The 26,963-nt window shown below is 44.6% G+C and overlaps 2 protein-coding genes and 1 non-coding gene across 3 annotated transcripts; all 3 read right to left on the minus strand.

Annotated features, from left to right (window-relative positions):
* Positions 1-1,001: 1,001 nt before the first annotated feature.
* On the minus strand, positions 1,002-7,255 carry LOC120823882 (elongation factor 2b). Its single transcript, XM_040184338.2, has 13 exons — positions 7,038-7,255; positions 5,916-6,130; positions 5,039-5,220; positions 4,631-4,842; positions 4,223-4,401; positions 4,007-4,112; positions 3,496-3,748; positions 3,197-3,392; positions 2,722-3,088; positions 2,281-2,634; positions 1,925-2,107; positions 1,656-1,788; positions 1,002-1,371 (listed from the first exon to the last, which is right to left on the minus strand). Exons 1-13 carry the CDS (start codon positions 7,038-7,040, stop codon positions 1,178-1,180), a joined length of 2,577 nt encoding a protein of 858 aa, XP_040040272.1. The 5' UTR covers positions 7,041-7,255; the 3' UTR covers positions 1,002-1,177.
* On the minus strand, positions 3,850-3,917 carry LOC120824533 (small nucleolar RNA SNORD37). Its single transcript, XR_005712992.1, has one exon. It is a non-coding gene; the product is annotated as a small nucleolar RNA SNORD37 (small nucleolar RNA).
* Positions 7,256-23,754: 16,499 nt separating the features above from the next.
* Positions 23,755-26,621, minus strand: rxfp3.2b (relaxin family peptide receptor 3.2b). The gene has a single exon (XM_040185379.2). The coding sequence runs from the start codon at positions 25,886-25,888 to the stop codon at positions 24,710-24,712; it is 1,179 nt and encodes a 392-aa protein (XP_040041313.2). The 5' UTR covers positions 25,889-26,621; the 3' UTR covers positions 23,755-24,709.
* Between the last annotated feature and the right edge of the window lie 342 nt (positions 26,622-26,963).

Raw genomic sequence — 26,963 nt, forward strand, 5'->3', positions numbered from 1 at the left:
TTATAAATTAATAAGGGGTGCATTACCAAAGATCTGGTTGTCTTTTCCTTTATTTGTATTCACTATATATAAACAATTTGTATTCTTACGTCTTTAAGACGAAGATATCCTGTAATTGTATTAAGCATTTGGCAAGTGTAACAACTTATAAATACATACAATAGAACGAGTGTTAGGCCGGGGAAATACATCCCATATGTATTTCAAGTTTATTACATTGTAGAGATGTCTTTTAAGAGAGTTATATGTAAAACAAAACAGTGGATCTGAATAGTCTTAATTTATTGTAAAGTTTCCATTTTCTGAGAAGTCTGCGTGGCTTTTTGTGCTGACAAAATACTGTAATTAAACACCAAGAATCTGGCCATATTAAAATAAATGAGTATTAGTTGTAGAATCTTTATTACAATTCAGAAAGTGGTACATGTCGTATATCACACTTTTATAGATGAAAAAGTACCACTCAGGGCAACATATTTTAAATACCCGGCTGCAGGTGACCGAATTCAGATTAAAACCATCGCCAATAACTAGACAAGCCGGCGTTAAGTGGTCAAATCAATGTTACCAAGCATCGGTTTAGTTTATAGTGCTCACCTGCATTTGAATTGGGACAGCCGGCTGGAAATTTGTTTTGATCCATAAACTGTTGGCTCAAAGTTGCTATATTTGCCTTCTATAAAAAATAAGTACAGACAGGAACAACTAGTCTGTCAAGTCGAAATTGTGGTATAATTCAGCATTTAAACATGTTGTAGCCTCATTGACATTAAAATGCTTTAACTAGTGCAGAGGTCTTACTCCATTGATGACTCAGTAGAATCCAGTCTCCTTGTTCAACTCAACACACCATCAAATTCCTTCTGCTTCAAGTTATTGAAATTGCAATTATTGATCCACGGCATTGCACAGAAAAGTAAAAAGTACTCCAACGCTGCATTCTTTTACAAAACTAAAGATTTAGTCATCCAACTCTTCTAAACAAAAACCCGCAAAAGCAATTAGTTTTTTATTTTGTTTTATTTGTCGTTTACAATTTTTGTAGTTTATTCATTATTGTCAATCCTTTTGGCAAACACTGGTGCTCACTGTGTTCTGTACAATCAGTCCCACAATGTAGACTTTTAATTCGTTGGAAAGGGAGGAATGAGGCAGGAGCCAAGTGGGGTGCAGGCGTTTACAATTTGTCAAGGTAGTTGTCCAAGGCGGGGATTCCTTCCTTCAGACCCTTACGTTTGCGAATGTCAGCGACGACAACGCCAGGCTTGCTAGCCGGGTCTAAGGGGTCTCCTGGGAGGATCTGCCAGTGGTCGAACACGCACTGAGGGAAGGCCTTGCCACCGGTGTTGGAACGAAGGTCAGCGGTGAAACCTGGAGAATGGAGGGAGCAGAGTCTGTTTTAATACCTTTCTGGGCTGAAGGGCTGCTCACCCCTCAGAGTCTAGTAACACATTGTAAATACATCGAGCTACTCTGGAGCGCTAGAAAGATGACCATGTCAACATTGTAGATGCTGCACAAAAGACAAAAACTTCCACATTTACAATTTATAAAGGACAGACAAAATGTAATAACCAATTGAATTCCTGCCCATTATCTTTCATTTAAGACATTTGCACGTTCGGGGCTCAGAACAGTCTTAAAAGAGCACTTACCGAATGACTCGTTGACAGGCAGGTAGGCCTTGGTGACACGCATGGGTGTAGATGAAAAGCCGAGGTCACCGATCACATGACCACGCCTCCTGTTCAACACACCGTAGATTCCACCAATGGCATCTTCAGGACACTGCAAAGGAGACGGGAGATATTTAGTTGTACAACTCCTGCTCATATCTGGGAAATGAGATGAATGTCAACTACGGACAAGAGTGCCCATATTTGCACTCTACGCTGAGATTTATTTTATTTTTCTAGGAACCTACCTGGATCTCGACCAGGTAGATGGGCTCCATCATTCTGGGCTCTGCAGTGAGCTCACACGCGTACAGCACTCTGCGAGCTGTAGGAATAATCTGACCACCACCGCGGTGAATTGCGTCTGTATGCAGGGTCACATCGTGGACGTTGAAGCGGATGGCACGCATGTTCTCTTCACACAGGACACCCTAAAAAAACAACATTGAGACACCAATGATACATTAAAAACAGTTCAACTAACTACTAGTTCATTTAGTTTCCAATAGCGTAAACCAACTAGTTCCAATTGTAAAAGGGTTACAATACTAAATGTGCACAGATTTAAACGTTTTAGTTGAATAATGAATGTGTGGCCCCTCACCTCCTTGACGGCCCACTGGAAGCCGGCCACAACACTGTCCTTGATCTCGTTAAGGTACTGCACTCCCTTGGTAACGTCCACCAGAAGGTTGGGGCCGGTTCCATCGGGGCCGAAGCACCAGATCTTTCTGGCCTCTCCAACATCCCACTCGAACTTCTCAGCAAGGTAGCGGGCACGGGTCTTAATGTCCTGACGAGAGGTAACGTCGCCCTTCTCGATGTCCTCTGCCAGGCCGTCAGCGAAGGGACAGGCCTTCATGAACAGACGGTTGTGCTTGTTGGGAGACTTTGAGAGACACATAATACTTGACTCTTCGCTGACTGTCTCCCTGTAGGACACCACGGGATCAGATTTCTGAAAATAAAATTAAAGTGTCAATGCAGAAATGTTTTGACTTTCATTTTAAGTATACATACTATACTACTGTTTGCTTTTATTTACCTTAAGAGGAACGCAAGCGTGATCCTCCTCCAGATCCTTCAAACAGATTTCCAGATGCAACTCTCCGGCTCCAGCGACGATGTGCTCCCCAGACTCCTCGATGATGCACTGCACCATGGGGTCGGACTTGGACAGACGCTTCAATCCCTCCACCAGTTTGGGAAGGTCGGCAGGGTTTTTGACCTCCACGGCAACTCTCACCACAGGGCTGACGCTGAACTTCATCACCTTCATGTTGTGTGCCTGCTCATAGGTGGTGATCGTTCCAGTCTTGACAAGGAACTGATCGACTCCAACCAGACCCACGATGTTACCACAGGGAACATCCTCAATGGGCTCAGTGTAACGGCCCATCATCAAAATGGTCCTGCACGAGTGGTAGAAGAGAGACAATTAGATGTGACAAATAGCTTTGGGTGACTTAAACCAATTCACAATATTACACATCAGCTAACTGACAGATATCGAAACTAACCTCTGAATTGGCTTCAGGTAGAGATCGTCTTTCTTTCCAGGGACAAAGTTGGGTCCCATGATGCGCACTTTCATGCCAGTGGAGATGCAGCCAGAGAACACGCGACCAAACGCATAGAAGCGACCCTTGTCGTTGGAAGGAACCATCTTTGAGATGTAGACCATCAAGGGAGCCTTGGGGTCACAGTTCTTGATACCTGGATATTAAAAAAAAGTAGTTTGACAATCAGATCCAAAAGCTACCAATTGCAGCCACATGTGGAGCACTGCAACAGTCTCGCCAACAGCTGTTCAATTTACCCATGGCAGCCTCATCATCTCCAGGTCCTTCGTAGAGCAGTTCGCAGCGGTACCTCTGGGCAGTCACAGGTGAAGGCAGGTGGATGGTGATCATTTGAAGGAGGGCTTCTCCAGCAGGCAGCCAGCGGCGCATCACAGACTTCAGGAGAGGCTTTCCCTCCTTTTCCTTGTCCTCAACATCCAACTTGATGTCCAGCTTCTGCACCAGCTTGGCAGTTTCCTCTTTGTTGAAGTTCATGATGGCATTGAAGACCTAAACATGAAGTTCCAGAATTAGTAGACCGAGCAAACAGACTACGTCGCTAGCAGTTAGGCATAACAAAGCTAAGAATGAGGTTACGGTTTCTGTGCCTGGCTCAGAGTCAAGGTTATCATCACTGTAATTCAGGTCAAAGTGAAGAATGTTTCATGTCATCACTTGCAGGTACACAGTAACTCTTTATTTCCAAAGTAGACACATATGGAATTATCCCAACAAAGTACCTTAGTATTTAATTCAAAATCATGTTACCTTGAAGATGGGATCCAGGATAAGGGCAACAAAGGTACGTGGGAAACTGGTGCCATCAGCTCCGGTAGAAGATTTAAGGAACTTGCCAGTGCTCGCATCAAAGTACCTAAAGTAAAACATATGGTGTGAATAATGTGAAACTGCTATATTAACAGATCTTGTTGTAGATTAAATAAACATTTGAAAGCAAGTGGCCTTCTAATAGTTTAGACTGACCTGTCTCCCCACAGCTTCTTCATCATGTCTTCCACCTTCTTGCAGTTCTCAGCTGGGGACAGCTGGGTGTTGCCCTTGGCAGCAAACTTTGCTGCATACATCTCTGCAAACTGCTTCAAGGTGAATGCCCAGCCGTGAAGTCCAGAGCCAAAGCCAACTGTTCCAATGGTAGGATCGACCTTTGGAGAAATGAAGGACATTAGTATGCGTTAATCGATTAGAAATTATACTTGTAATAGCAAGGTTGGGTCTCCATCTAGGAGCTGGATCCTAATCAGTCAGCTGCCACAGGAATCAGATTGTTTTAAATGACATAAATGGCATCAAGCTGTAGACCAAGACATGAGGCTAGTTTGTTGCACTAAAATAGCATGAATAGCACTTGTTTTTTGTTGCACGAAAACTCACCATGAGGGTGCCCATAGGTCCATTCTCATCTTCTCCATAGGTTGAGATGATGACATTGACTGACTCCACAATACGTTGGAAGGTCTGGTAAAGGTCTTCAGGCTCAAGCTGCAACTCCAACAAGGCACGGTCCATTTTGTTCATCATCAGGACTGGCTTGATGCGCTCTGCAATGGCCTGACGGAGCACTGTCTCGGTCTGCACGCAGACACCTGGCAGGGACACACAATGAGACAGTTTAGCACAAAGACACATTACCAACATTAAAATCATTCTACAGTCATGCGGTGAATTTTCTATTTACTTTGAATATAACTTAGTTTCTTGATCGTGGATAGTGTCCTAAATGTGCAAGTAAAAAATTGACATACACATTGGTAACTTAAGGTTTGGAAGTTTTGTTCTTACCAGACACACAGTCCACCACAACCAGGGCTCCATCAGTGACACGAAGAGCAGCAGTCACTTCAGACGAGAAGTCAACGTGCCCGGGTGAGTCGATCAGGTTGATCAAGAAGCCAGAACCATCCTTGCTCTGCTTAATGAAGGCCATATCATTTTCGGTCAGCTCGTAGAACAAGGAGATGGCGCTGCAAGTCAGGAGAATTAATTAGACTTGGTCAATTGTGCCAATGCAAATGTTTTTGAAATTAGGAGTTTCACACCAATAGTGGGGAGAGGGATTTCTAGTGATAGTTCAAACTTAAAAGTATGAATTTAATCTTGTCCGCAAGACATTATAGATTCCTCAATGTGAAACTACATAGGGATCACAGATCAACTGCTATTAAAAATGATAAGCCGTACGGAAGAGATTCATTGTATTTGCTTGGAAATGTCAATTTGGAAAACTAAGAATGTAGTAAAGTAAAAAGAATAACTAAATATTTAACTCTTAGTCTTTGCCGAGTCCTAACGTGTTCAGTACAATGAATCATCAATGGGCGTTACACAATTGGGAGCTGCCTGCACTACCCTGCTCTGCGGTGAGCCCTGCTGATTTGTGCTGCCTGGGCAAAAAATAAAAGCTCACGGAGTTAGAATACAAACACCTGCAAGTGTAATGTGGGATTACATAGGGCATGTTTTAATGCATTGCATACATTTTTAATGTAATGACATGACATGACATGTTCATCGACATCCAAAAAAAGAAAAGTAGGGATTGGGTCAAGTGTGGCAGACTTTGATCTTCCACTGCCAACTCAGCCGGACCGGGGATGATCGAGAGGGGAGCCGAACTCACTACACCACCCGACCTACTGATTTATTAAAATATTCTTACGTTGACTTGATGGTGATGCAACGCTCCTGCTCATCTTTGCGCGTGTCGGTGAAACGGGTTTCTCCAGCACGGGCTGAGGCAATGATGCCGGCCTTCGACACCAGGGAGTCCGTGAGAGTTGACTTTCCGTGGTCAACGTGCGCAATCACAGACATGTTACGGATGTTGGCCTTCTTGTCCATGATGGCACGGATCTGGTCGATGGTAAAGTTCACCTAAGGGGGGGGGGGGGGGGGTAAATCGTCGTTAAAATTTAAATAATCCCCAAATCATGTACAAGAAGGGTTAATATAGCAAAAGGGTATACTGATCATATCGACAATTGCTTCTGGCGCTGTGCGATTTGGTCTTCGCGTTCAGCCAGGGCGTTATCCACCATCGTCACAGCTGTGACGTTACACAATTTTAGCAGTTTTTTTTGTTCCTTCTTCGGGAACCTTTCGTCGTACGATCAATATACGCCGCAGACAATGATACACGACTCAACTGCCGTAACACAACATCTGTAACAACATAATTAAGCAGCAACCGGCATATTACGTCAGCACAAGATGGCCACGTGTACGGACTCGTGATACCATGCTACGGTTAGCTTGTTTGCTAAACTAGCCGGCCGGGCCCGGCAGCGCGAAATGCCGGTAGATTCTAGCCCGGTGTTTTCAACGTCAACGACGTGGCATTAACACCGCGGCAGACCAACTATACAAACTGTAACTCGCCCCGAAATGTGGTGACTGGTAATTCATGTCGAAATTAAACTAACGTTAATTACTATAAATGTCGGCGCAAACGCATGAACGGGTTGTCAGCTATTGCCAGTTATTTAACGGCCGGTTAACAAATGAGCACACAAAACGGCCCGAGAAGCTTTATCTAAAACGAACAAGCAACGCTTTATTAAAATAATGAAAAAACGGATTCCCGAATATCCCCAAAACTCCGTATGGGCAGCAGTGACGACGGTAAAACGGCTGCCATTTTGATCAAAGCACAATCCAGAGAAACTGCATTCAAGTACGATCATCGTCTAATAAATGCCGTTTAGAAGATCAATATTAACGCCGGGGACACCGTGGGTGCTCGATAATACGTTAAATACTCGGAGAAATGTGACCAACTCACCATTTTGACGGATGGTTTGGGATCCGCTCAGTGGTGAAACGAGACAGGGAATTTGTACGCTGCCCACCTCACGAGGTCATAGGCAGGGAAGAGATCGCTGACGTCAGAAAGTGGGGATTTATACTACGCGCGTCAGGTCCCTGCGTCATCACGCAATATCGCGCTCAGGAGCGTGACACACCACGTAGACAAAATCAAAAGAGCTTTGTCATCCGCCACTGAATTAATTAATAGATTATTTCATAACGCCAGGAAATGTCTATAAAACATCTAAACCCCATCGTATATCAATTATTTATTTATTATCATGTACCAGTGACTATGGTAGAATTGTACAGGCTTCTCATGGATTCTGCAAATATTTGTAAATCCCCTACTGATGCCTGCAATATCCATTTTCTAATACGTGCAGACATTAGTATATTTAGCTCATCAATAATTTTTTTTAATGAAGGTGTGTCCTCTCACCTTCCATATGTCTCTATGTTTTATGGAATCACCTGAATCTTCGAGTCGTGAATATTATTCAAAGACAAAAACTCACTGTTAAAATTGTCGTTCTATGCTTTGTGGCGCTATTTATCTGCATGGCCATTGTGGCATGTTACCATCTCACCAGTCTAGGCAGAGGACATTATTACTTTTGTGCCTCTGTCGTCGACATGTTTTTTGTTGTTCCCACTTTGGCCCCAATAGCGCCACCCAACCTTAAACGCGTGATGAAATACAAAACAAAAGCCTCACATTGCTTCATTCTCCTTTGTCTCCTATCGTACAAGGATATGTTTAACTAGTGACGCATGAATTAGGAGCAGGAATGTTCCACCACATGTGTTTTACACTGCAAGGGGTTGAACAACATCCTCAAGACTTTATATTTTACATTAGTGTCTTCTGTTTTTCACCAGTCAAGTGGAAACTTTAGAGGCTTGTTTCTGGTTTTAATGCCTGTCTGTACATGACCAGTCGTTCACAAGGCCCAGATACTGGGCAGCGCTATATGTTCCTTCCCTAGACAAGCTGGTATTTTTAGCGAGCAGTTAAGCCTGCATTACTTGTTTTGGATGACACGTTTAACAAAAATGGAATTACCGTATGACAAAACTGGAATAAAGTTGATAAATGCCAGCCTGGAGTTGAGTCTTTATGAAGACTCAACTCCAGGCTGGCATTTATCAACTTTTTACTGATCTTTTTACTGATCAGTAAATCCTTTCAAGTTAATAAACACGAAAACCCAAAGATAAAATCCTTGCATGGAAAGGTTTATTGATCTGTTTACATGGGTTTCCATTATCAAAAACATTTCTGAGTAGGTTCTTAACATTAATCTGACTTGTATGACAAGCCTACAAATACACGACAGAAAAGTTCTCAACAACTGATTCCACAAATAATTCCAGAAGTTTGGTCATGACTTACTGGCTCCAGGTTGTACTTGTTTTTGCACCTGAACTTATTTGAACCTGCATCCAAATCCACGGCACGCCTTCAGTTACACAAAATAAGGACCTCCATTGTGTCTCCTTTTCCTCTCCACTAGAGGGCTGTGGCTTCACCGTTCCCCTGCAGCACATTCTAATGGCCTAAAAGCTCCCAGGACGCCCTCAAGCACCTCTGACTCTCATACAAGGTGTGTTTATAGGATTTGCATTCGCCAGCCCATCAAGCGTCGGTTGCCCTCCATAACATTTCGACTAAAAAAAATGTGAAATGTGTTAAATTTGTACTTGAACGTTGAGTAAGAAACTATTGAATTGATCTCATTGTCGACTCCATTTGAGGGGCCAATGACACAAGTTAGTAAGTGACTCAGAATCCTATTATTTACTGAACAGGATAACAAATACAACAATTTCAACGGTAAACTAATGCTTATATATGAATATAAGCTATATCAATGATTATAATCCATCAGGGACAAAATAAAGCATTAGGATTAAAGAATAGTTTCTCCTTGTATTCCTTTACATCTCCACGGATCAAATACAAATGAAATGATTGCATAGCTACATATAAATCTGTATTATTAACATGATAAAATAGATACTAAGGAATATGGACGCAGCATTGTAATAATAAAGCGCCGGCATTCGAGGACTGGGGGCCACAAATTAATTTTTTTTTCATCTGATTATTTAAAATGTGTCACATGCTGATCACAGCCAAACTCTCACAAACGGGTTGTTTTTAATCATTAAAAGATGGGAACATTCTCAGACGGGAACATTCTTGGGTTGGGCTGAATTTGTCCCTCTGCGGTCCTATTTCTTCACACCAAGTGGCCTGATGTTTTTTTTTTCTTTCCCTCCAGCAGATGGAGCTGATTCCTTAACTTCCAGACTTTCCAGATGTGAGCACAGCAGTAAGCACAGAACGCAGGCGATCCTCATCCGCGTTCTCGGGACGATCCCGCCGAGTCGGGCAGTGATCGTGTTGCAAGCACGGACTGAAAGACGAGGTCACTTTCTGTACCCCGTGGACGTGAGAGAAAAGCCTCCACTTTCATCCTTGCTGGAATTAATGCATCGTTAGTGTCCAATTAAATCACCACACCCTGAAAGAAACATTTGCCTTTTTTCTTCTTCTGTTGATTTAATTGCGTTGCAGCCCAGGCCGTCTCACGCTGTGCGGCTTGTAAGTACACACACAGAGACAACAGCTAACAGACGGGTGTTTAGGGAAATCACAGAGAGAGAGCTGCGACTCTGTTTAACTTCAGACGCAACTCTCTGTGGCAATGAACAAACGGAGCATGAATGATGAAAAACTGTGCAAGAACCTTCTTTGTAACGTAGACAGCCTGCAGGTGTGTTGGCGTGTGCTCCATGTCAGAGTACACGTGTAGGTTCAAGGAAATGTCATTTTCGTTATAACCTCCAGAGTTTTTTGTATGAATTTTCTTCAACAATCAGGGGTACATTAAATGTACATTACATTGTGGTTTTAATGACTATAAATAATATAATCATACCCAAAGATGAATGGAGGAGAGTCCTTGAAAAAGATGATGCCTCGGGCGTCGGAAGTCATTGCTTGTTGAAATTCCCCCGTAACACTTTCTTTCAGATGCGATGAGTTGCTTTTACATCGAAGCACTTTCAGAAGCCTGAGAGTTCACCCCCTCGTTCCGCCTTCACCTTCCATTACGAATAAAACACACAGAGCACGTCTGGTTCCCCGAGTGAGTAACATTTCGGCACCTCTGTGTGGTGCAGTTTGAAAATTGGAAACGTCGCTGTGCCACGCGCGCAACGGATAAGTAAATGGACGCCGGGCGTGATGAATGAAGGCATCTCCCTCCCACTCCGACGTTGACACAATTCTGGGCCTTGCTGCTTCGGCCTCGGCCAGTTTGACAACCCAAACAGTCGCAGTGTGATGAATTTTATGGACAGGCCGGCGGCCACAAAAGCGCCCTCTAAAACGTACAAAAACGATTCCATGACTCATTGTTTTGAGAGGACAGAGGCGGTTGGGGCGAGTGGGGAGGGGGGGGGGGGCTCAGGGGCAGAATTAGAAAACAATTTGGTCAGAAATGGACAAAGGTGCCAAGGCATGCTCAAAACACACACACACACACACACACACACACACACACACACACACACACACACACACACACACACACACACACACACACACACACAATACTGAATACATTTGACAGCGTTAATCACCTGCGACAACAGAAAGTGTGTAAAATGCTCTCATTTAACGCCATCACACTGGATCTGCTCGTCTGAGGCGGCGCCGTGGCTCCCGGCGGGCTGTCAAATCGGCGGGCTGTGTTCTTTGACTGCGGTTATTTCCTCTGATGTGAAAGCTCGTAGTTCAGACTTCCAGCTGTTTCACAGCAGCATTGGCAATGCAGCTTTAGTCGCATCCCTCCGAGAGAAATGTGAATTTGGTACGACAGCAGTAATCCGTGACGCTCACGTGTTGATGCTCGTCAATCTGAAATGGTGAGGGCAGCTACACAAAAAAAAATAAACTTTTGAAATAAACTTTTCCAAGTCGATTTTCACTCCCAGCGTGTCGTTCGAACACATTCTGATTCAAGTGGTGTTCAGCGTTTGAGGTATTTGTGGCCCGACCCTGCAGAGATTAAGCTCCATCCGGGGGCTTCGTGTGACGCCCCGTTTTCCCCCCCGATGCACTTCTACAAGAAGCCAAACGTATGGAAACAATTATGAGTCGATGCTGTGAACTGCAGCATCCAAAACCAAACGGAAAGAGCAGCTGCAGAAACAACCGCGAAGGAGTCAGAAATACTAAAGATACTCTGACTGACCAGGAAACAACTTCTGGAACGACTACAAAGAGACACAAAACAAACACACACACATACTCAAATGAGTACAACGCGACAGAAAACAACTACATAGAGAAACAAAGACACAGAAGCACTACAGGGAGACGTGGAAATACTACAGAAGGAAGCAGCGGATGGAGGATGGCGCTCATGTGATGTGCAGGTTACAGGTACTTACAGCTGCCAGTTGTGATGAGTGTCACAACACAAATCCATGATTACTGGCGATGGCCGGGAGTGGAAATGGTTGTCAGCTTTTATTTATTCAAACTGGATTTTTTTTGGTGGGCATTATGTTATGTGGATGAAAACAAGCTTGAAAAAGACTTTTTGAAAAAGGGAGCGTGTGCAAATTGTTGTAATTTCTTTAGAACGATTACATTTCAATATAATGTGGATGTTTGACTCGGTGAGAATGTGGAAATCACGTCGGTATTTATGCATAAACAAGCTATGAGGCCTTCTGGTGCCCAAAGAACAGCGTGATAAAACATCCATGAACGAAGGACGTTGTTCTAAAAGACATGTTTAACCATCATCACATATATCAGAATATGCATCACCTATGAATAATATGCAGTTGGAGTTAGTCAAGAAATATTGAATAAAACGTGCTGCACAACTAACTTACTTTGTGATTCCCCTTTGTTTTGACCTCGGTTCCAGTTTGACTTGCCACCATGTGTCCCTCTTCGTTTGGAGTCTTGACCTCCTGCCCTCTTGTGCTGATTGCCGCTCCCTTTGCCGAGCAGGTCCACCTGGGTCATGCACTCGAGTCCTACGTTTGCTGTTCTGTCCATCTACAGAAATTGGGTCTTGAAAAAAAAATGTTTTCATGAACGTTAAAAAAAAAACACTCACCTGTTGTATTTAGAGCATTCTTTTCCTCTTCAAGTACTTGGCGTTTCATTGTGGAACCTTACTGTAATTGTCTCAATATGATGCGCTGTATGTGGTACCCTTGTATTTAAAATTGCAGCGTGAATTAACAGCGATGTTTCTTTGCCGTATGAGGAAGAAACATTAAATGTTTTAAATCGAGACCAGACTTGATCAGCATTTTGTCACCTAACTAACACTTCCATCCCCTCGAGTAGATCTTAGCATATAAAGAAGTAGATTGGAACTCAAAATGTCCAGTGTTGTTGTCAGGGATGCGGGGAAGGCAGGACTCAAACGCAGACGTCGAGTAACAAAAGGCCAACAGGCAAAAACGCACACAGGAACCGGGGCAAAACGGCAGGCAGGAACTAACGAACATCCAGGACGATAGACAATGACGCGACAAGTGACAAGAGACACACGCTGCTTAAATACACTGGGAAGGTGCAGGTGATTGGACACAGGTGGAAACAATCAGACAATCACAGGAGATGACAGGACCAGGCAGGAAGTGATGTTACCCAGGGAGACACGAAGCAGAAACTACAAAATAAGACAGGAAATAAAACCACACCGTGACACTTGTCCTGTTTTTCAGATTTCCATCCACCTGCATTCCAATGCATTCGTCTGTCATAATTCCGTCCATTCAATCTTCATCTCAGACACTCGCAGAACTGCAATGTAATTACAGCAGCAGCTCCGTGGAACAGGACAACGTCATCCGCATCGCGCTTCATAAATTCCACGTGGTCGGGGAGGAGATTTTCAGAGGGGAAGACATTTCAAACACTGCGGTTCCTTTGTACAAAGGGGACACTATTTCAAACATCAAGACGTTGTTCAACAAGCTTTTTTTTAGAACCAGCTCGGAAAATTGCAAATGACTAATGACCCAGTTGCGGCATGACTCCGACGCCGGCACAAGGGAATTATTGAACTTAGTTGAGTTCCCTACACGCTTGCTTTTGTTGTTGCTGCAGCTGCACTGTGAGTCGGAGTGAGTTTCAGTTTTACATGTGAGCAGATTACTGAGAGGTCATGTGATAGTGGAGTTTGATTGAGGAAGATAAGTGTCATCGTGATGGGGGAACAATGCCAGCGAGGCTTTTATGAAATCCAAAAGCCAGCTTGGCGCCGGCATCACGGCCAGATGGCGTCTTACCGGAGGGCCGGGGTTAAACGCTCACGCAGGAACCAAAGCGGCCGACTTGCTGACTTTAAGCCTGTTTTTTGTCGATGTTGGAAAGGTGCTTTGGCGCCGTGCTGGGCGCCGCCTTCTCAACAGCTTCACAGTTCCAGTTGTCTCGGTTCTGCTCCCTTTCTCCGGACCCTGGAGGGTCATCATTGCCAAGATAATTGTCGCGGGGGGCTGTGTGTTATTTATAACGTTGGCGTGAGGCTTTATTGCAGGGACCATTCCCAAAAGTACAAGATTTTCCATTTGAAAAATCAGGTCTAATAAAAATGAATTATGTCTAGATGTTGTCGCATTTTATTGCATTTATCATAATTTTATATGCATTGACAGTTATTTAATTTTACCTCCTCGTTTTCCTTGTTGATTTCACTGTGTTTTTTGTGTTGTTGACCTTTTTGATTTGATTATTATTATTATTTATGTGATTTCAATTTTTTCAAGATTCACTAAGTAAAGAATCCGATTGTAAACTGTTAAAAATACAATTTTATTTCATTCACTTAAAAGCTGTTCTCTACTCTCCATCTGTAAGCGTGTGGAAGGTCATGTGATTCCCTCGGAGAGGATCTGGGGCTCCCCATTACTGTTATCATCTCTAAAACATCAAGTTTAGGCAAAATAGAGTCTTTTATGGTCTATGAAGCACGATAACAACAGGAAAATGTATTAACAGAAGAATGATAGTAGAAGAAGTAGAAGAAAGAGATAAAATCATAAAAATCACAAATGTATCAGTGTCTGCTGCTGGGAGAATAAATGGATTCTCTCTGAACAAGGTCCAACAAAGCATTTCCTCTTTTTTTCTGGCCACTATATTGAAAAATAAGGATGATGGAACACGAGTGGCATCAAACTTTGAATATCAATATCCAGCAGCTCTTTCTCTGACGACAATGCGATTCGCTCCATGCCGCGCGCTCACGGGCGACACGTGCGGGCGACACATTTTGTATTTCCACATCGCGACGAGCAGATAGTTGTTTCCTGCTTCTTAGGATTGGTCCCAACGCTGCTGTTGACAACAATAAGACCGGGCACGCCGCACGCCTCGGCGCTTCTCGAGTGTCAGGCTACCACGGCGACCAATTTAAAAAAAAAAAAAAAAAAAAAACAGAAGAAGAAGAAAGGGCTCCATTTAGTTTCGAAAGCTGTCAAAGCCTCGTAGCGTCCTCGGCTGGCAGCGTTACTCACAGGCACGGAATTCAGTGTGTGATGGTCGCCGTGCGGCGTGGGCTGTGATTTGGGCCATTTGGGCTGCCGGAGGCTCTCGGGCGCATGTGTGTTGTCTGATGTTTTCCTTGAAGCTGATCCTGATGACAAAGTAAATCTCTACAACGCCGTCCGCTACTGACGTGACCCTTTGGTTTGATGACAGAGATGGTTGGACACATTTCTCCAATGACCTTGTTATTACTCCAACGTGTTTGCATGGCTTCCGACACCAGCGACACAAGGGTTATTGTTTTCTGTTTCATAGGACTGGTCGTATTGACATTACCGCTTCTTTCTCTCTCAGGCGGGTTAAGTTGTAGTGAGCGGATCTGTGCGTGTTATATGATGCGTGTGAAAAAAATGAAACAATCTTTTTCAAATCAGACAACCATCACCATTTTCCCTTTCCTCCAGGACAACAACGTCTGATCCAGCCCTCCTGCAATAAGTGCTTCCTTTCATGCAAGCAACCGCACGGAAAACACACTCAATTCAGCACTGCTGGGTTTATTTTTGCTGTTTGTTATGATCCCTTTGGATACAGTGTGTATCCGAGACAATGGAGCGCTTGTTAAACTACCCTGTTCAATGGACTATTTGAGGCTACTCAACGCATTAAATTTAGGTTTTGGTCCCAGACGACTTGCAGCTTATTTTGGGACTGAGCCCTTTTTGCTCCAGTGTTCAACGCTCACAGAGCCAGAAACACGTTGTTAAGGAGACGTCTTCATTGACAGGCGTCAGTAGGCAGAACGAGCTGAGTAGGTTGGATGTGCCGAATGCTTTTATTTATAACTGTGGATGACGTCGCTATTGCAACAAAAACACAATTTTTCTGCATAGAACTTTATTTCAGGCTTTGTGTTCGTGTACAGAGGCCTCTTTAAAAATTCCCTGAGAGGTTTTCTCCGGTGTGGATGTTTTCACCCCAGGGATTTTCCTGGCCACATTTGGATGGAGGGTTTGAGTTCCAATTTTCCAATTTGGCTTTGCGATGGACCTGTTATCGAGCCGTGCAGCGTGCAAAAAGGCTCAACGCATCAGAGGCATCACTGATGTGCAGATGGGGAACAATGTCAGCTTCCCAGTTACATATGCTTGCTACATGGCAGACTCCATCCTCACAAGAACAGAGGAAAAACACAACCAACTAAATATGATTTATGACTATTATGTGAGCCAAGTTATAATGAAAGGTCTTTCTAAAATCACGAGAAATTAATCCTGCCCAAAATAGGTCAGCCGTTCCTCTGCCAGGATATGAGGTTAAATCATATTAAAATCTGAAGAAATTAACACATATCAATATTGCATGGAATTTTAGCTATCCAAGTTGTATTAATTGTATAGATAAAAAACGAAGGATTAAGATTGTATAAGCTATATACAACAACCGTTTGTTAAAGCCATCTTAAGACATAAAAAAAAGAAAGAAAGAAAGAAAATGTACACTTCATTCTCCCGTCTCTGTATGTTAAACGAGTGGACGCAGCATGCGTGTGGGGCTGAGCTGCAGGCCGGGCGCAGGGATCTCCTGGACCCCGCCCACGCCCTCAGAGGGAGGGCCTAGGGATCAGGTGTGGGAAAGAGGCCCACCTGGAGAGCGTCTCCTCATTGGGGAGACGGAGGAGGCAGGCGGCAGAACAGATCCAGAGAGGAGCATGCTGGGTGAGGAGCAGGGGGTTTGCAAAGAGCGCTAAGTCGGGAGATATGTCACGCTTCATGGGAGAGACAGGTTTCCTGTTTTTGTGTGACGTGGGGTGGAGTATTTCCCCCCCGAGTTGTCCTGTTACACTTGTCACTGTTGTTTCACTTTCTATATAAAGTTATGCTAAGCTAAACAACATTCTCCAGCTACACAGTAAACACAGCTTAGGTTTCTCTTTTCATCTACTGCTTTGCATTCAAAATAAAACATATTCCTAAAATGTCTGTTAATTTCATGCCAACTAGGGGCAATGCATCAAAACACGACGTTGACGTGGATGTGGCTAACCTGTTAGCAGACACCCAGAATATGCACGGCAACATTAGCATAGCGACATTAGCATTCGTTGCACGTCCTCCTTTCAGCTGCGTTTTGTTCTCCACCGAAAACTTCTCACAGCCGCCAAACGGCACAAATGCCAGGCACACTTGTGTAGTATCTATGAGGGCGAGTGTATAAATGCTCAGGATGACAGGTCTCAAACATTGTTGGAGCCACAGGGTCCAGTTCAATTCCATGAGCGACTTACTGGCCACTCTGTATTCCTACGAAGGAATCGTGGCACTCGAGGATATTAAATTGCTAGACGCTAATGGCGTAGCCAGTGTTTCTGCTCAGATAGAACTATTTAACACGAGAATAAATTATAGTCCACGTTATTGCCCACCTTCATGGCTCTATACTCACTTTTTTTTTCTGTAATGATTGGATTTTTCATTAGAACCTCTTCGCATTTGGACTGCAGAAAACACATTAGGGGGTTGTGAGAAATGATGTTTCGACAGGCTGGAAACGTGCAGAGCTGCTGTTGATAAATGGTAACGTCCCCGGACGCTGCGACAGCCGTTGATTAAAGGTCCCAAGTGTCAACATGGAAGCACTTTGACCACCAAACACTTACTAGTCTCAGGGGCCGAGAACAACAAGTTTTCAGTATCAGAAAATACTGTTGCATTAAATAAATGAGCCATTTATTTAGGAATAACATGCTATACAAATGTTTAACTTATAGGTTTCGTACATATATCTATATATTTTGCCCCGAGTGTATTGCCTTAAACAAAAATGAAAAAAAGCTTCATGTGATAATACTTTTTACGTCTTGGTTGGAGCGTACCAAATCATTCATTGAGAATAATTTGCATTTACACACCGATACGTCGTATAGTTAGAAAGCAAACGGATCCGCCCCTCATCGTGTGATTCATCATATCTGACTTTTTCTTTCAGAAGCGTCTTAATCCCGTTGCACATTAAAGGCCCGTTCCCTTTGGAGGTGACCTTGTTTCACTCGGGACGGCACAGCCGGTTCATCCGGCTTCTCCCAGCGATTGAAGAATAAAAAAACAACAACAAAGAGCCGCCCCGGGCGATGTCTCGGTGCCGCGAGGTCTCTCTCGTGTCTCTCTCGTGTCTCTCTCGTGTGTCCCCTGAGAACCACTAAAGTGCATTTCTAACATGTGCTCTCCAGCATTCCTCCTTCTTTTTCATTTCCTGGTGAGAAGGGAATGATGCTGTAGATACAGAGAGGAAGAGAACTCCCCCCCTCCCCACACACATGTTTTGCTTTGTTCACCAATAGCGTCATGTGACCGGTACGCCTGACCTACATTGCAGTTCTGTGCGTAAATCGTTTGCGAGGCCTCGTGGCGGATGCCGTCCTCTTTTGAAAGGCTGAAAATCAAACGTGAGGGATGAGGTCAGGAGAGGAGCAGTAGAGCTTCCTGTCTTTAACCTTTACAGATCAGAAGTACACGAGTACGTCTCACAGAGCAAATCAGAGGAAGTGGGCAAATGTGCCAGTTATTTCAACAACTAACATCTATGATTCAGGGGTTTGTGATTTTATTTTCTCACCGGCCGTATTAACACCGTGAACATGAAAAAGGCATATTTTTGGGGGATTGTTTTTTATTGCATTCATATCGAAACCAAAAAGGTTTCTGTCACGAATCGAGGAGCGAAGAACATTTCTCAACACCACTTTAGAAACAGCTGAAATATCATGAGGATCAGAGCTTTGCTACACTGAACAATACTCTGCTCAGGGCTAAGAGTGACAAAAACATGTCGTATATTAAGTAAACTCGAAAATGTATTCTAAATATAACATATACTGTCAGTATACGATATATGTTCATGAAACTGCAATGCACTAAACTCCAGTAGAGGCAGAAATGCGTCACGTTGGTGACGAACGCTTTGCAGAGGGACGCAAGAAAACCTTCACATGTTCCTGTGATCTGTCAGCTTCCACTGAATGTTTTACAAAAAAATGAAACAGGTTCAGAATATTTACTATTGATGAAAAAAATATTTTAATAAAAAATCAGCCTTCAGTAGAAAAAATAAATAATACAAACATTCCTAACTTAATCATTTCTGGCTGCACTTAACAACGGTGGACCTGCGCTCGCCTCTTGATGGTTACATTCAACCAGAACGATGGCAACTTTTCACAGTTTGCTCCGTAAATATATTCCCAGTCGCTGTCTGTCTGATTGCTGTTTGTTTGTTTTTTAATTGATGAGACCCCTGAGGTCTTTTTTTTTTTTTAGCTTCAGCACTCGCTTTTCAATCTACAGATGTATGGAAACTCCGCCGTGTCACGGCCTAATTATGTCTCTAAGAGGTCGCAGCGACCCGTGGAGCATGATTATGATGATGTTCCTAGAGGATGATGATGATGATGCTGATAATGATGATGATGGTGATGATGATGATGGTGGCGTTGGTCATACTAAACAGCAGTAGCTACGTTGCCTTGGTAATTGTGACCCTGTGTTCTCCCTTTGAAGGCATTTGAACCACATGAGATTAAGATCATATTAATATAGAGGGTAATCCTTTATTCATGACGGGGCCGCGTGTAGGAAGGAGTAGCATCTAAAGGTGAGACTAAGAGTGAAATGGGTGACATTATCAATCCAACCAACAGCTATTGAGATATTACAGAGAGGACCAAAGAGGTGGACGGATTGTGAAGCCGCGACGGTAGAGGGCCAAGACATCTGTCCGTCTAACGTTCTTTCTTCACTTTCATCACCTGTTGTTGCCGCAAAGCAGCAGACGATAAAGTGAAAACGTTCAACGTTCAGGTTTGGCACCTGATTAGCAGACCTCCGTGCAGACGAGGTCGACCTGCACTCAATCCGCCTGCTTCCTCGGGCCCGGCGTGCCGCGTGTGATAATAATGGCTCCAGATATGGCTGACGGGTTGTGTCCTTTTCGGGCTTGGTGTGGCCAAAGCTTTGTTTGTCTCGCTCTGGGCTCCGTTACATGGCGGCACTGCCAACAGATAAAGCTTGAAACGCTGGCTGGTATTTTAGCTAATCTATGTTCTCCTCGGCTAGGAAAGGACCCTCGTCAGCAGAGAAAGGTCAGCAAGACGGCGACAGCCGATGACGGCGGCGTCCGGCCGCGTTTGTCCTGTTGCAAATAACCTGTGGAGACTTTTTGTTATCAGGTCGCTGCATTATTAGGAAATAGGTCTGATCAAAATCACCCAAAAGCCTCAATTTGAGGTCCATCACAATTTTAAACTTTGCTGTGCGTTAGCGACCGTCAATTGTTTGTGTAGGCCGATTCCGCAAATAAGCAGATCAAACCCACAAACTTTCTCTGTTCTACTTTTAATTGAATAATCCAAATGAAGTCTTTTTTTTTCCTCTTCTAAATAGTAAGAGCAGCCGGCAAAGTGTGCGATTTGCCACTTTCCGACTTCTCGGTGTGCTCTCCCGCCGACTGGAGCATTTTCTTATCTTATTCCGGAGAGCAAATAAGACAACTCCCTTTTTATCTTGTTCCTCCTTGGGGGGGGGGGGGGGGGGGGGGCAATAAAATAAATCACGAGTCTTAAATCTTATCTCTGCGCTGCATGCGGGGAGCAAAGTTGAGAGTCAGACAAGTGAAGAGCCAACAGAAGATTTTCAGGGGGATTAATGACATATCATTAAATCTCATTCTAGTTTTCCAGATGTACATCACATGCAGGCACATCACGGGTTACAAACAACCCCTCCACGTGCCACGGACGCTCATCGGAGGGTCGCAGAGGTGAGGGAGCCAGTCTGTGTTAGCGCTTAGCACTCATTAAGCCCTCTAACAGGCAGTGATAAGCATTCTGTCGCTATGACAGCGTGAATTGAATCCCACGATGGGCTTTTGAAGATACGATATGATGGAGAAAAAGTGGAGCCACACACAGATGCATTCATTGAAAATCTTCAGATCCACCTGCAAAAACTTGGAATCTAGGATTGAATTGATCTTGGAAATGAAATCTACTCCCGCATAGAGCGAGGTGCCGCTTTGAAGGACTTATTAGTCAAGAGAAGTAAGTTCTTGCCTGGTGGTTTCTCGAAAAAAAAAAAAAAGGGAGACGTGAGGATTTTATTTATTTATCTGGAATCTCATTAAAGGGAGCTGTTACATGGAGCAGATACATGAGATTATATTTTAAGAGGGTTATCTGTTAATAAATGGACACTTATTTATGGCCTTTTTTACCAATAGCCTCCTTGTGCTCTTCTTTCTGATTATCAACACATTTTTCTCCACATCCCCGTAATATATTTGACCCAAAGCTTATTTCATATTGTCATACTTTACTGTCCTGTCTTTCTTCTCAAGCACCTCCTAATGGCGGTTTACTTTATGTGGATTGCAGATGAAAGGAGCTGCACGATTCCTCTTGGCCCTCAACGAGGCCCCCAGTCTGCAGCATCACCCGTATAGACGATGAACCCGGCGCATGGGGTCTCCTTTGCGTCACGACCTTTTGATGGAAGCTACGTGACATTTACACACTATGTGTCTGAGTTGCTTCTAAATAAGCTGGAGTCTGTGAAACACTAACGAGGGAAACCTCGATATTCTAGTGATGGAAGTGACGTCGGACTGTCATTGGGCTCTCGCCGAAAGGCGAAGGCTGAAACCCTCTGTTCTGGCACCTTCACGCCTGGATGAGTAGTGTCAGTAGTATCAACAGCCCGACCTGAAAGGTAGATGGTTGACCTGTGTCAGGAAGGGGGGAATGCAGGACTCGAAAACAAAAAGACTTTAAGTGTCAAGAAAATCAAAAGCAAAGAAGGCCGAGGGGCAAAACCGGCGACAGGGAGCAGGAACACTCTGACTAGAACTTCCGGACATGGAACAATGACACAAAGTGACAAGAGACACACACGGCTTAGATACACTAGGGAGGTGCAGGTGATTGGACACAGGTGGAAACAATCATGACACGACAGACAATCACAGGGGATGACAGGACAAGACAGGAAGTGAAGTTACCCGGGGACACGGGTGGCAGAAAACTACAAAATAAAACAGGACGTGAACCCAAACCGTGACAAACTGTTGATAAATCTATGAAGATTACTGTTAAATCCCCAGGCACTGATGATATAAGATAGTATAACGTATAGTTATATTATAAAGTTTGCATAAAATAAGCTCAAAGTATTTCCCTGTCAGTTTTCAGTCCTCCAGTTTCCCTGTTTATTGTTGGTTTATTGGTTTGGAGGAGTTTGCATTTATTCTCAGCTGTTGACTGGTTGCCATTCCTCTTTTATGGACATCAGTCTCATGGTTACTTTATTCAAATGCTCAATTATGAAAGTTAAATCCTTGGGAAGCTGAGGGCACAGAGAAAATCATTGTGTGTGTGTACTGTAGCCACTCACACACACACACAAACAGGACGTTCCAAATATTTCCCAGCATAATTAATGAAAATAAATCAGCTTTGTTTGCTCTTTGCTGTCTGGGGAGAGGCGACCGAAGCAGATCATATGAATGTTCTCCTGGACGTGGCACTTGTTCATTATCATTTCATAAGCTTTTCACAGTGAGTTTGCATCCCGGGCCGAAGGGCCTGCTGGAAGCCGTTGGACACTTGCCTCAGCGTTTAGAAGATGCACACACTGAAGGTATGTTTAATTACAAATGTGCGTGATTGAAAACAATGGACCAGGTGTCTGAACATAAACCCCAGTTGCTTTTTGTTGATTATCAGCAGTGCTCACTGTTCATAATCTCCTGGTTATGCTCTTTATGCCCTTTGCACAAACAGGGTACTGCATTGTTTAAAGAACAAAGCCCCCCCCCCCCCCCTCCCCCTGGGATTTAGAGTTGAAGGTGTGATGATACACAACTGCTCAGTCATCTTCTCTTAATCACTTTCTCGAGTAAATGTCTCACAAGTCACTAAATCTGCTTCCCAATACGGCCGGATTATTCCTGTCGGGGCCCAAAGTCAATCGATCGCCCGCCTACCATTGTTAGTGAATTGTGTGTGTATCGACCTGCGAGCTCAGCGCTCACTGTCTGTTCTATTTCATTCTTTAGAATCTATTTCTACATATAGTTTAATACTAATATCAGCCTGATTTTCTGATATGAACCCTCTCTCCTCTCCCGCTCGCTCGCTCACTGAGTAAACTGCACATGTGTGCACGTGGGCACCTGGACACGAGGAATTGTACCACTACGCCTGTGCATGTAGGCTCTTTTATAGGATCTTTTATATACTTTTAAATAAAAGATAGTAGTTTGGCAGAGGCCCAATTCACAGGATTTACAGCAGCGCAGGTCAAAGTGCAAACAGAGACACGTGGTTAAAGAATACAAGACTGAAACAAGTATATAAGCAGTAGTAAAAAAACATGAATCCACAATATCTGAAATACGTAGAGTATACGGGCAGAATGACCACTGTGACTATTTGCTCAGTGTGTTTATATTGATAGAAGTTTTTCGGGTTCTCAGTGCTTTGAGCTGGTTGTAGTCTGACAGCAGCAGGAAGGAAGGAGCCGCGCTTCTCCTCCTTCACACACCGGTGTTGTCCATCAAGGGCAATAGCTTCACCGCCCTCCTTCCTGTCTCCTACCACCTGCACCGTGTCCAGAGGACACCCCGGCACGCGGCCGGCCTCCTTCCTGTCTCCTACCACCTGCACCGTGTCCAGAGGACAACCCGGCACGCGGCCGGCCTCCTTCCTGTCGGCTGTCGAGATGCCGCTTCGCCAGCAGGACAGCTCCGCAAAAGAGGGCCGATGCCAAGTTAAAAATGTGCTTTTTGTCATTCATTGTTTGACCTTTTTTTTATTTTGCACCTATTCTTTAAATGACCAAAAACATATTAACAAACCAAGGAGCTTTCGTGGGGCTCTGGGAAATTTCAAAGGAAGTTTACGCGTTAAGGGTTTCGCTTCAAACGTGTTTCTCGGGAGGATTGAGAAATGCTTTTCTCTCCATGTAATTATAATTATTGTTGGCTCTTCTCTCGCTACCTTTTGCTCATAGATTGTTTGTGTGGCGCAGTGCTGGTAGCGTTCAAGAAGGCGTTGCTCAAATACATAATGAGAATCTGAAAATTCATAAATAAGAGAACAGGGGAGTGAGTGTCTATTACCTGACGCCCTTCTTTTAATTGATTCATTGTAAACATTACATTGAAACAGCAAATCAACACGTGTATCATAGATCGAAACATGTTCAGAGTCATGACAGAATACAAGGAGACATCACATTGACAGATGATCGTGTCACTCTACTCGGCTACTAACTTGTTTGGAATTTAATTTAACAAAGAAGCAAAGGTTGGTGTTTCGTGAAGAAACACAACGTTTGTCTGAATGGCCTAGTTTTAATATTCAGCTGTAATGTGAGTTATGAATGATTCACCCTGTGACACATCTACTATGAGAAAACTGCACCCAGATATACTCACACGCATGTGTGCGTGGGAGTCATAGTGAGCATAAACGTTTCTATTGGTGCGCGTACATTACAGTCTAAGTGCTCAGCCCATGTGTGACCAGTGTAAGATGTGTCGCACAAGGGTATGAATCTAATTTGAATTCCCTCAACTCAGGTTCATCGAAGAACAGCGCTCATCTCACTAACGATACACTGAGGTGCATTATGGTCAAACCTTGTAAAAGTGCCCTTTTACTGGAAAACCTCTAAAACAAGTACACCATCGAATCAATAAAAACACTTGCCAGAACACCAGGAACCCCCCATTTGTCATACTCGTATCCTCCATCGTCCTTCACGGTCACAATCCATTGTAGTGAATCCTCCATCCAATCACAGTGGGAAAGCTGGATGACTAAAGGTCTCATTGGTAATGAGTGTAGCAGACGGTCGATCGTAGGCGCATGAATTGAGGTTGAGCTCATCAAAGTCCTCTGCAGTGAAAGCGGGACACGTCCCACTGGGTAGTCCACTAAGATTATGTTGTTTTTAAGAACCAGAGCGACGTTGTTGACAGGATCGAGATGGACTCCAGATCGATAGTATCGCAGGGGGCTTTAGCTTGTTTTCCCAGTGAGTCCTCCAACAGCCCAGTCAGGCGTCCGTTGGGACCAGCACGAGGACAGGCGGCGCCTCGGACACTTTGGCCTTGCGACGCAGCAGGCGAGTCACGCTCCGGAAGGACGGCGTGGCGCGCAGGAGAAGTTCCTTGAGGCCCGCCCGAAACTCCTTGCGGATCAAGCAGTAGAGCACGGGGTTGAGGCAGCTGTTGGTGTGAGCCAAGCACACGGTCAGCGGGAAGGCGTAGGCCTGCACGTTGTAGAAGGCCTTGCTGAAAGGCACCAGGTCGAACTTTATGAGCACCCCCCACAGCGTCAGCGCCTGGTTGGGGAGCCAGCACAGAAAGAACGACAGCACCACGATGACGATGGATCGGGTCACTTTGGAGCGGCGCTTTTGCCGGCCCTGCTCGACCTCCGGGCCCCCGGCGTCGGCCATGCGTCGGCCGAGGATGAAGCGCAATAGCAGCAGGTAGCAGACGGTGATTATGATCAGAGGGATGAGGAAGCCCAGCAGGACCTTTTGCAGCTGGTAGAGACCCAGAAGAAGCTGGGGATCCCAGCTGCCGGAGTCCGTGAAGCGCACCAGGCACAGCTCCTGATCCGACACCTGCACGCTGGTGGAGTAGACGGCGTGGGGCAGAGTGGCCAGCAGAGAGACGGCCCAGATGCCCAGGCTCGTCCACTTGGCCCTGGTGGCCGCCGCCCGCCGGCTGTGCATCTTCAGCGCGGAGGACATGGTGTAATAGCGCGCCACGCTCATGGCGGTGAGGAAGAACACGCTGGCGTACATGTTCATGGCGGTGACGGAGCTGATGATCTTGCACATCACGCTGCCGAACGGCCAGCGGAAGTCCAGCGCCGTGTCCACGGCCCAGAAAGGCAGAGTCAGGACAAACTGGAGGTCGGTGACGGCCAGCCCCATCACGAAGCAGTTGATGGACGACTGCTTCCGCCTGTAGCGCGAGTGCAGCAGATAGAGAGCCAGCGAGTTGCCCACCAGCCCGAGTGCACAGACGATGGAGTAGACACAAGCTATCATCACGCGCACCACCAGGTTGGAGCCGTCGCCTTGAAATTCCATGACGGACTCCCTGGTGAGGAGCTGCAGCCAGCAGTGCAGCGACAGGTTGGTGGTGGAGCCGCCGCTACAGTTTCCAGTGTTTTCCTCCTGAAGGATCTGTGTTTGAACTCCGGTCTCATTCAGCTGCATGGCTGCAGTCTGCGGCTCTCACAGCGACTTGGACGTCAAAGTTTGGCAGAGACGAGTTACAAGTAGAGATCCAGATGTTTTTGATGAGAGCGTTGTGAGCATTTTGCAGGTGTGTCCGTGTTGCCAGGTGGTCTCTCTCGGTGCGCCACAGATCCTCTGCCACGACGATCCTGTTCTCCTCTCGCGGCTCTGCGCGCCGCGCTCCGTTTATAGGTTCCACGTGAACGCGCGGAGCTCGGTCGCGCTGTCGACGCTCAGCACCTCACCGGCCGGATTATTGGACCTTCATCTCCACATCAGAGTCTCCCGGCACGTCCGTCTGCAGTGAATCCTTGTTTCCTTCCAGATAATCATGTTTGCGCTGCGACGCTTTTAAGGGCGACGTTTGGCGACGCGAGAAAGACAATTGTGCGCGTAAAATATGCAGAGATTTGGAGAGGACACCTGCGTGCGCTTTGTTCCGACTGCAGATGTACACGCTGCGTTCGATGCTGTTACTCGCATGGAGATATTGAGAAGATGACGCGCGGGAACCTTTTGTCCAAGAAGAACCTCTTTGGAAGAGCATCATATGGATTTAAAGTGTTCGGAATATGGTGAATGTTGTTGCCAATACATCACAAATGGTCCTAAACATATGAAAAAAAGTTTGTTTGTGGTTTCAGCTTTTCATTTTTGGCGATACATTATTGTTTTATATGCTTTTGTTTATAAATACTAAAAATAAGGACAAAACTCACCAAGGTTTTATATTTGTATTGCTTCAAATCATCAGGCTGCTTTACACATTGAGTAAAAGCCTTTCGTATCAATAGAAGTATAAATACATTAAAGTTAAAATCATACGGTAATAATTTATAAACAAGGTGAAACATTACGAAATAGGCATACAAAATCTTTTATGGCATTTATTTACTTGACATTATGCTGTAGACTCAATGTAGGCCAAAATAAATATTTTCCTTGCACCAATTTCAGACTTTGGGCTATTTTACAGGTTTTCTTTCAGACTAAATAAAAAAGAATATACTTTCAGGTGTATTTTAGAGAACCTATTTAATAATAACAAATAATT

The sequence above is a fragment of the Gasterosteus aculeatus genome, chromosome 8, assembly GCF_964276395.1.
Source record: "Gasterosteus aculeatus chromosome 8, fGasAcu3.hap1.1, whole genome shotgun sequence".
NCBI classification, from domain to species: domain Eukaryota; kingdom Metazoa; phylum Chordata; class Actinopteri; order Perciformes; family Gasterosteidae; genus Gasterosteus; species Gasterosteus aculeatus.

What these genes read in the sequence shown, in the direction of transcription:
- LOC120823882 (XM_040184338.2), bottom strand. An exon ending in AAGAAGCTGTGGGGAGACAG is followed by an intron (nt 4,113 to 4,222) that starts GTCAGTCTAAAC and finishes GTTTTACTTTAG; the next exon opens with GTACTTTGATGCGAGCACTG. An exon ending in ACGCTTGCGTTCCTCTTAAG is followed by an intron (nt 2,635 to 2,721) that starts GTAAATAAAAGC and finishes TTTTATTTTCAG; the next exon opens with AAATCTGATCCCGTGGTGTC.
- rxfp3.2b (XM_040185379.2), bottom strand. Translation starts at nt 25,888, where the DNA reads ATGCAGCTGAATGAGACCGGAGTTCAAACACAGATCCTTCAGGAGGAA.